The sequence below is a fragment of the Oryx dammah genome, unplaced genomic scaffold (assembly GCF_014754425.2).
Source record: "Oryx dammah isolate SB20612 unplaced genomic scaffold, SCBI_Odam_1.1 HiC_scaffold_17, whole genome shotgun sequence".
In the NCBI taxonomy this organism is placed as follows: domain Eukaryota; kingdom Metazoa; phylum Chordata; class Mammalia; order Artiodactyla; family Bovidae; genus Oryx; species Oryx dammah.
Window position 1 is genome coordinate 76,871,882 of NW_024070201.1, and position 10,785 is coordinate 76,882,666.

Consider the following 10,785-nt stretch of genomic DNA (forward strand, 5'->3'; position numbering starts at 1 on the left):
ACTGTTTTTTTCCTAGGACCTAGTAATACTTGCTTAACCCACTATGGAAAGATATGAATTAGAGGTTTTCAGGAATGGTATAGATAGAGCAGTTCAAAGAGAGAATGATGAGAGGTCCCGAAGGATAAGTTTGAGGTGTATATCAAAATATGTATACATATGGACATTTAATCATAATTCAACAAGTAAAATATATTTCTACATTTTATGATTAACTGGAAAAGTGTAGTATGTTTCTGCTCTTAGAGACAGATTAACTAGGAAACATTAAAACATAAAAAATAGCAATTTGATATATAATTTTATTAATACTAAATAAATATAAAGGCCTGAAATTATCTACAGAACACATACACGGTGCAGTGCAAATAATACATACAATTGGAACCAAGGAAAATATAGGTAAATATAAATAAATTTCAACAGCTGACATTTTTCACACAATTATAAAAATTTAAGCATTATAGTTATAGTGCAGAAATGAAAAGCTTTGATAGAGAAAAAAAAGGAAATATCAGTTTAGTAATTTTCCATGATGATGGTCAAATATAATGAAAGCAATCATTTGAATCAGATATTGTGCTTAGAATGAAAAATATATGTAGGTTTAAGCAAGGGAATGAGTGATGAGTTGTTAAGACAGCCTTCAGTTCAGTTCAGTTCAGTTCAGCTGCTCAGTCGTGTCTGACTCTTTTCAACCCCATGAATCACAGCACACCAGGCCTCCCTGTCCATCACCAACTCCCAGAGTTTACCCAGACTCATGTCCATCAAGTCGGTGATGCCATCCAGCCATCTCATCCTCTGTCGTCCCCTTCTCCTCCTGCCCCCAATCCCTCCCAGCATCAGGGTCTTTTCAAATGAGTCAACTCTTGGCATCAGGTGGCCAAATATTGGAGTTTCAGCTTTAACAACAGTCCTTCCAATGAACACCCAGGGTGATCTTCTTTAGGATGGACTGGTTGGATCTCCTTGCAGTCCAAGGGACTCTCGAGAGTCTTCTCCAACACCACAGTTCAAAAGCATCAATTCTTCAGTGCTCAGCTGTCTTCATAGTCCAACTCTCACATCTATACATGACCACAGGAAAAACCATAGCCTTTACTAGACAGACCATTGTTGGCAAAGTAATGTCTCTGCTTTTCAATATGCTCTCTAGGTTGGTCATAACTTTTCTTCCAAGGAGTAAGCATCTTTTAATTTCATGGCTGCAATCACCATCTGCAGTGATTTTGGAGCCAAGAAAAATAGTCAGCCATTGTTTCCACCGTTTTCCCATCTATTTCCCATAAAGGGATGGGACCGGATGCCATGATCGTAGTTTCCTGAATGTTGAGCTTTAAGCCAACTTTTTCACTCTCCTCTTTCACTTTCATCAAGAAGCTCTTTAGTTCTTCACTTTCTGCCATAGAGTGGGGTCATCTGCATATCTGAGGTTATTGATATTTCTCCCAGCAATCTTGATTCCAGCTTGTGCTTCCTCCAGCCCAGCGTTTTTCATGATGTATTCTGCATATAAGTTAAATAAGCAGGGTGACAATATATAGCCTTGACCATACCCCTTTTCCTATTTGGAACCAGTCTGTTGTTCCATGTCCAGTTCTAATTGTTGCTTCCTGACCTGCATACAGGTTTCTCAAGAGGCAGGTCAGGTGGTCTTGTATTCCCATCTCTTTCATAATTTTCCACAGTTTATTGTGATCCACACAGTCAAAGACTTTAGCATAGTCAATAAAGCAGAAATAGATATTTTTCTGGCACTCTCTTGCTTTATCAATGATCCAGCCTTAAAAAGTTAACATCAATTAAGCGATTTAATCCTTACAGTAACTCTTTGGACCTGGAATCGTTATTTATCTGTGCAGTTTAGGAACTTGAAACTTAAAGTTTCAGTGATTTTTTTAAAAGCATTCTACAGGTAATTGAATAGAAGGTTTGGAATCTAAATCCTTGAACATTTGGTTCTCAACCAAGTACTCATAATCACTCTGCTCTCTTGCTTCTCCTCCAAGTAAAGGAATTGATTTCTGAAACTGGTATCATTTTCCCCAATATAGGACTCTCTTCAATTATAAAATTCTCTGAAGTTTGATTATGCATGGGGATTTGTACAGCACCCTTTAAAAACTGACAACTATACTTTTCATTTTGAAAATCATTTGCCCTTAAAAACATACCTATTGAGACCATGGTTTAAACGTGTTTCATGGTTTCCAATTACAGTGTAGATTTCTAAAGTCATATTCTTAGAAAGGCCTGAGATTGTATTTATTCAAGCAAAGGATGGATCAATAGAATAAATAAATAAATAGTTCTATGTGTTTTTGGAGAAAGAGCAAGGAAATACACTATAGGGACAAAAATAAAAACACACACAGACAAACAGAGGAGCTTAAAAGTTCAGGATCAGTGTTAGTTTAATTGTTTGGAGCTCTTTCTCTTCTGTAAGACTCTGCTGAGAGCGTTTTTCACTTCTTTATTTCGAAGACTGTATATAAGTGGATTCAGCATGGGGATGACAATACTATAAAAAACAGAAACCACTTGATCCTTTCCCAAAGAGTAGAACTTACTTGGTTTTACATAAGTAAAAATCATAGTGCCATAGAAGATGGTGACTGACAGGAGAGGGGAGGCACAAGTTGAGAAGGCTTTCTGCTTCCCTGAAGTGGAAGTGATTTTCAGGATTGTGGACAGGATGGACACATAGGACACAGATATTGTGATCAGAGACACCACTAGGGTGGAACCAGCACAAATGGATATTATGATTTCGATACCGTGCGTGTCAGTGCAGGACAGGGCTAAAACTGGGGGTGCATCACAGAAAAAGTGATAGGTTACAGTAGAGTCACAGAAATGCAATTTACTCATGCAAAGCATATTGACAAAGGTGTCCATGAGGCCAATCAAGAAGGATCCAAAGACGAGAGAGCAGCAGCGTCTGGTGGACATGATAGCTGGGTAATGCAGAGGCTTGCAGATGGCTGCACAGTGGTCATAGGCCATGGAGGAGAGAAGAACACATTCAGTGACCCCCACGAAGACAAAACAATTCATCTGGAGGAAACAGTTCAGGTAGGAAATACACCTGTTGGAAGTCAGTAAGGTGTCTAAAGCTTTAGGGGTAACGGCGGTTGAGAAACTGAGGTCAAGAAATGAGAGGTGAATGAGGAAAAAATACATGGGGGTGTGAAGCTGGAGATCCAGGCAGATTATCAACATCATTCCTGCATTGCCCAGCACAGTGATCAGGTACATCAGGAGAAAGAGGGTGAAGAGGGCCAGCCGGATCTCTCCAGAGTCTGTAAGTCCCATGAGGATGAAGTCAGACACCTGTGTGATATTCCATCTGCCCATAGTTTTAAAATGCTCCAACCTGTTGAGAAATCAAAGTTGATTCTTAGCAGGGATCACTGCAAAAAAGATTTATGTTTCTATGAACAGCATGGCATATTTATATTAGCTTTTTCTGAAAAAGGATACTATAGAGGGGTGTCTCAAGTATAAAGAGAAAAATCTTTACTTGATTTCTAAATAGAGAAATGTGCATACATTGACATTTAGATGTAATATATTAAAAGCCACTGTATTGGAAAATTAGAAATAGCCTTGTAGTGTTTTAAACGTTTCACTTTATTAAAGCATTTAATTCCATTGAGAAAATTATACCATAGATATTAATATTAGTCACGTTTTTTAGATGAAAAAAGTACATAGAGAATTTAGGTAATTTATCCAGAGTCAGAGCTAGTACATGTTGTCTCAGTAATTCTATGAAGATAGATTGATCACAGAGTGCATACTCATAATACTAATTCCTATTCATAATTAATTTCAGCAACCCTGAAAAACAAATGCTAGATATAAAATAATGATGAAAGAATTGTTTCAACCCATCATGCACAATTCTTTTTTTCCAATATTATTTAATACTAATGAAATAACTTCAACCTTTGGAATTCAGTAGGTGTATTAAAATGATAGACCACATATTTTTGCATTAATTTCCAAAAAATAACTTGATATTCAAAATCAAATTTCTACAAAAACTTATATTTCTAAAACACACACATTCCTTGCAGACCCTGATTATATCAGTGTTATTTTTCACAAGTCCTGGGAGTACCTAGGGTAAGGTTAAATGATATCTGCATGCATGCTTCTCTGATGTCCTTGTTTTGTTTGAACCTAACTAAAACTTTCCGATTTTCAGAATAATACTTACCAGCAGCCAGAGTTGGTGGAAAAACAACTATTTCCAATATTATCTGACTAGCAGTATGACAAAGTTTCCCTCACAAATAAAATATAAAGGCTATTTCAGCTGGAATTTTCTGTAACATGATATTTTTTGATAAGTTCTTATTAAATCTTAGTTCTTTTGTTTTATTCTGTGGGAAAAGTAGATCAATGTAGAAATTTTGTTCAACTGCTGTTCAAATGTAAAATTTGTCAGGAAGCTGTGTCTAAGAAGAATACCAGGGATCTAACTGTGCATGAACGCAGAGTAGAGTATGCCTTGCCTCTCATCCTGGTAACTCCAGGGAACCTCATATACTGGGAACTGGTGATTATGCAGCATCTGGTCATCCCTATGGACCAATTTCCATCAGAGATTGCTTTGCATGTCTCCAAGGACAAGAGTTCAAGGACTAAATGCAGCTGTGCTAAGCTTTGAAAAGTTGGTTGTATTTTCCCTTAGGAGCCACACAATGAAGAGTCCAATGCTTTAGTTTTCCTTTGTAATGTTCTAAATTTATTCCTGTGGTGCTAGAGTAATTATTTCTAGAGAAATGATTAATCTATGATTGTAATCATCAGGGATGGAAAGATATATTTTTTACAATGAAATTTTATATTTTATATTTAAATATATGTGTGACACTATGCTAAGAGTAAATATGTCCATTAGATACAAAATAAAATCTCCAAATATGAAAAGAATAATTCTCCTAGAGGTGATCAAAACTGATTTTTTAAGCTTTACTGAAGCATCATTGATACAGGAAGATTTATACACATTTACTATATACTTATTAATGAATTTAGACATCTGCATATATCCAAATGCCATCACCACATTCAAGGTTCTAAATCTAACCATCATCTCCAAAAATTCCCTTGTGTTCTTCTATGCATGTGTGTGTTTTGTGGTAAAAAATGATTTCTAAAGATAACCACCACATACTAAAATATAGCATGTACAAAAATAAAATAAATATATAACAAAGTTCAAAAATGATATGAAAATAATCAAACTCAAATTTTGGTGAATGCCTGAGCTATTTTTGTTCATTGAATGATTAATAGTATTCTTCTATATTTGCATACTTATCATACTATATAGTCAGTATCCATCTGCATTTTATAACTAAAATTTCACAATATAATGTGACCAATTTTATACTAGCTTTCATAAATGCCTTATGCATTGACTGATACCCCTTGACCAACTTTCCTCCAGAGTTCAGTTCGGTCACTGAGTTGTACTGACTCTTTGTGACCTCAAGGTCTGTAACAAGCCAGGCTTCCCTGTCCTTCACCATCATCTAGAGTTTGCTCAGACTCATGTCCAATGAGTTGATGACGCCATCCAACCATCTCATCCTCTGTCATCCCCTTCTCCTTCTGCCTTCAATGTTTCCCAGCATCAGGGTCTTTTCTAATGAGTAGGCTCTTCACATTAGGTGGCCAAAGTATTGGAGCTTCAGCTTCAGCATCAGTCCTTCCAAGAATATTTAGGAATTATTTCCTTTAGGATTGACTGGTTTGATCTCCCTGCAGTCCAAGGGACTCTTAAGAGTCTTCTTCAACACCAAGTTCAAAAGCATCAATTATTTAGTTTTCAGCCTTCTCTATGGTCCAACTCTCACATTCATGCATGACCACTGGAAAAACCATAATAGCTTTGACTATATGATCCTTTGTCAACAAAGTAATTTCTGCCCCTCCAGAAAAGTTCATCAAATATTAAATATTTCATTGAAGATTATTTGCCCGAGAAGAAGAAGACTCCAAAAGGGGGTAGACTAAATATCAGATTACAATATTATATATTTTCTGCTGATTCATGATAACGAAATCAATGTTTACGTAGATTTAAAAGTGAATCTTACAAGTAAGTTTTCCTATACATTCAGAATTTCAGGTAATAATTTATTGGTGTTGATAAAGAAGCTACATTTTTATGTGTTATACATTTGATGCAGGGCAATTCTATTCATCAAAAGACAGTGCTGCTAAAACAGGAATCTTTAGAAATTAAAATGCCAGTGTAAACTTATTTGACAACAGACAACTTTGGGAGTTAAACCAACTGAGAAAGAATCAGTTATTTTCAGTCTAAAGTCACCTCAATAACCATAGTGATTGCAAAATTGTCAGAAGCAAGTTCTTGCTCAGTAATATCCAAATGTTGAAACTCATTTTGTTAAATTTAGGATTATGCTTTCAGAACATTTATTTGTTTGACCATGACCATTTATTTTGTCAAGCTGATACGAAGTCCTCATAAAACCGAGCTCCTCTGCTGAGTTTATGATTAACATCTTTATCCAAAATGTTATTCCCTTCCTTGTCCAACACCTGTTCCCCACAAAGTTGAGGATTATCAAAGAAAAGAGGACTTGAAACCCAGCAGCATCTTGTGGGGCCCTCCCCGGTACAAATGTCATTTCTAGTCCCCAGGTCCCCATTTGTAGAAAGAAGGTTTTCACCCTCCCTGACCTTCCCTGAGTTCCGAGGACGTATTCAAACAGTAACTGTTTAGGTCTGTGAGCACACGTGGAAAGCAACAGTAGTGTAGTAATGGGCCAGCGTGCTGCTTCCTCCACAAGGGAGGCACGTAACACTGCACGTCCCTGCGATCTGCTATAGGAACCAAGGCCCCACCCAGACGGAGCATGGTACCAGAACGGGGACCCCAGACTGGCTGGTACCAGAAGGTAGATCCTGGAACACCACCCTGTGACCTCACCACCCACCAATCAGAGGAAGGTCACCTAGCCTGCAGAACTCCTTGCAAATTTTGCCTATAAAACTTTTCCTTGAAAAGCATCTGGAAGTTTGGGTCTTTTGAACATGTGTGGGTGTGTGCTAACTCATTTCAGTCGTGTCTGACTGTGCAATGCAATGAAATATAGTCTGCCGGCTCCTCTGCCCATCGGATTCTCCAGACAAGAATGCTGCAATGGGTTCCCATGCCCTCCTTTAGGAGATCTTCCCCACCTAGAAATTGAATTCTCATCTCTTATGTTTCCTGCATTAACAGGCGAGTCCTTTACCACTAGCCACCTGGGAAGCCCTTTGAACATGAACACCACATCCTCCTTGCTTAACCTTGGAATAAAGCTCTCTTTGCTCCAAATAGCAACATTTCTCAACAATACCTAACCAGTTGAATTCAATTACTTATAATCACCTATACAATGTATAATTCTGTATACATTCATTTCAATGTCCTAACACTAAGGAAAACATGATTTGAAAAGATATTTATAAATAAAAAATGTTGTGGTGAACCAAGGACGAAAGAGCAGATAAAACCAAGGAGGGTCCTGGAATGCAGGAACAGAAACACCAGACCCTTCTTGTCCTTCCCTCCCCCGTGTTGTAACTATTAATGGATTTCAGGTCCTCCTGAGCAGTATAAGTATAGCCTGTCTCCCCTCCTACTCGATAGGGAGAAAGCATTTGCCTGACTCTGCCCCCCGCTCAGTCTACCTGCCTCATCCAATCAGCAAATGACCCGCCAGACCCCTGTCCCACCCCTTGTTCTGTGGGTGTAAAAGTGGCCTGAGGACCCTGTTCAGCATTGGTTCTCCCTTGAGCTGGCCCGCTGTTCTAACAGCATCTCCCACTCTAATCAACTTTATTTCCCTCTCCTTCTGTCTCATGTCTAGAAATTCATTTCCAACCCACGCCCAGACCCTGACAAATGTCTTTGAAATGATTTTTTAAATAGAACTTTCAACAAAACTAATAGTTTTTGAGTGCTAATGTGCACGTGTACTCAATTGCTAAGTCATGTCCAATTCTTTGGGTTACCACCGACTGTAGCCTGCCAGGCTCCTCTGTCCATGGAATTCTCCAGCAAGCATACTGGAGTGGGTGGCCATTCTTTTTTTCCAGGGGATCTTCCCGCCCTAGGGATCAAACCCCAGTCCCCTGCATTGCAGGCAGACTCTTTAGCGTCTGAGCCACCATCTCTATAGATCCTATGGATACCTATAGATACCCTATAGGTAAGTCCAAAATGCCTCAGGAATTGTGCCATAGCTAGAGCTTTATTAATCTACACACACACACACACACACACACACACACACAGAGTTTATTCAGTCTTTGAACTTAGAGGGGCACGTTGTATTTGTTAAGAAATGGAACTCTGTGGGTTTTGAAATATTCTCTACTTCATAAAGTGAGGTTTCATAGATAAATGGTAAGAATTTTAACTCTCACAGCAAAATGAATGGGCATTACCAAGAGATTTCTCTGTATTACCCAATGTCCTCTTATCACTTGTGTTTACACCTCATGAAAATTAATAACTCTAAACCCTCACCATTCCTTTCTGGCCACAGATTTATAATCACTTTTATTATTTCTCTATGCTTTCACTTCCTTTAGGCTAATCAGCAATCATTTCTTGTTAACAGTATTTGAGTCTTCATTTCTTAATCTACCAATTTTCTACTCTCAATTTGTTGATAGTGGAGAAACCACCATGTCAAAACTTACAAAAAAATCAATTTAATAGTAGTTCAACATTTTGCAGTGTGATGGCATAATCATAGGTGGGGTTTAGCCCCCATTCAGATGCTTTACATATCTGTGCATGTCTATGTCTGAATAATTTTAGTACTGAAATGAACACCTTCCATAGTGATCCAGTATCCACATCAACAAATAAAATGGTAATTCATCTCCTGCATTTCATGACTCTGTTATCATTTATTTTCTCTTATTCTTTCTACTAGTTCCCAAATTTTTGAGCCACTGAATGCCTGAACACTCCAGGTTTGCTTTAGTTGCAACATGCACAGATTTATCACGGAAACAGTTTTTGAAATGCTTTCAGGAGAGCACTTTTTACATCTTTGTTCCTCAAACTATAGATAAGCGGATTCAGCATGGGAATGACAATGGTATAGAATACAGATGCCACCTGTGCCTGGGTCAAGGAAGATGTGTTATCAGGCTGCAAATACGTGAAAATCAGGGACCCATAGAAGACGGTCACCCCCACGATGTGGGACACACAGGTGGAGAAGGCTTTCTGTCTCCCTGCTGCAGACCGGATCTGCAGGATGGCTGAGATGATGGCAATGTAGGTGACCGTGATGATGAAGAGAGAGCTAAGAAGGGTGAAGCCAGCTAAAACAAAGATCACCATTTCTGTGCTGAATGCATCCATGCAGGACAGAGCCAGAAGCGCTGTGGTGTCACAGAAAAAGTGATTGATGCTGGCATCACAGAATGCCAACCTGCTGATCACACAGATGGAGACCAGAGAATTGGCGAAGCCGATCATATAAGGGGTGACTCCCAACCACCTGCACACCTTCTGGGACATGACCACGGAGTACAGTAAGGGATTGCAGACAGCCACATAGCGGTCATAGGCCATGGACCCCAGCAGAAAACACTCGCTACACACTAAACCCACAAAAAAGTACATCTGAACAAAGCAGCCAACGAAGGAGATGGTTTTATGAATTGACTGGAGATTTACCAGCGCCTTGGGTGTTACAGTAGAAGAATAAAATATATCAATGAATGCTAAATTGCTAAGGAAAAAGTACATAGGTGTGTGGAGCTGAGAGTCGAATCTGATTATCAGAATTAGTCCAAGGTTCCCCAAAACAGTGATGAGATAAATAAAGAGGAACATCATGAAGAGGCTGACTTGTAGCTCAGGGTGATTTGCAAATCCAGAGAGGATGAAGAACGTCACCTCCGTGAAATTTTTCCCAGCCATTTCTGTCAACTCAGACCCTTGACTTCTCTGCTGAAAAATGATAAGAAAAGTTAGAGAAAATCCAAATCCAAAGGCATGATAACCAGCACTGACCTAGACTCCCATAATGAGAGAGTAACAGATGGGAAGCAAATATTAAATGACTTCAAGTTAATTGAGAATTTATATATAATTTTAATTTAAAAAAAAAGAACTAACAAACAGTAATCAAAAATTCCAAGTGCATATTCACTGGAATTGGCTGCCCTCTAAAAAAACTGAATCTATCTGGATTGCTTTTTAAAGAAATTTCTGTAGAGATAAACCATCCCCTTCCCTTATCTATCACTGGGACCCAATTCATATACTTAGAAACTTACATACTGTAACTGACTATGTATTATTCTTAGAAATCATGGAGCTCAGCTGGAAATTTAAATTTTGGTATGTATTGACACCTTGTGTGGCAGTCATAAAATTTCAGCAGCCAATAACTACTTTACAGGGTTGTTTTAGGTGCTTAATCAGATCTTCAGTGGGCATATCTAATAGTTCCTTGGACTCAATAAAGCTTGCTACATTTTGCAAATATATATATGTATATAAATATATAAAGTGTATATTTTACAAAATGTTACATATAAACATATGCATATATTTACATATAGTAAGTGAGATATTATATAGATAAAATGGAGAAGGGGATGGCAACCCCTTCTCCAGCATTCTTGCCTGGAGAATCCCATGGACAGAGGACCCTGGTGAGCTAGAGTCCATGGGGTCACAAAGATTTGGACACGACTGAGTGATTCACACACACACAC

General features: G+C 38.3%; 2 protein-coding genes across 2 annotated transcripts; both read right to left on the reverse strand.

Moving 5' to 3' along the window:
- Window positions 1-2,412: 2,412 nt before the first annotated feature.
- LOC120876000 (olfactory receptor 8H3-like) lies at window positions 2,413-3,360 on the reverse strand. Its single transcript, XM_040257727.1, has one exon. It carries the CDS (start codon window positions 3,358-3,360, stop codon window positions 2,413-2,415), a length of 948 nt encoding a protein of 315 aa, XP_040113661.1.
- Window positions 3,361-9,052: 5,692 nt separating this feature from the next.
- Window positions 9,053-9,982, reverse strand: LOC120877047 (olfactory receptor 8I2). The gene has a single exon (XM_040259348.1). It carries the CDS (start codon window positions 9,980-9,982, stop codon window positions 9,053-9,055), a length of 930 nt encoding a protein of 309 aa, XP_040115282.1.
- Between the last annotated feature and the right edge of the window lie 803 nt (window positions 9,983-10,785).

What these genes read in the sequence shown, in the direction of transcription:
- LOC120876000 (XM_040257727.1), bottom strand. Translation starts at nt 3,360, where the DNA reads ATGGGCAGATGGAATATCACACAGGTGTCTGACTTCATCCTCATGGGA.
- LOC120877047 (XM_040259348.1), bottom strand. Translation starts at nt 9,982, where the DNA reads ATGGCTGGGAAAAATTTCACGGAGGTGACGTTCTTCATCCTCTCTGGA.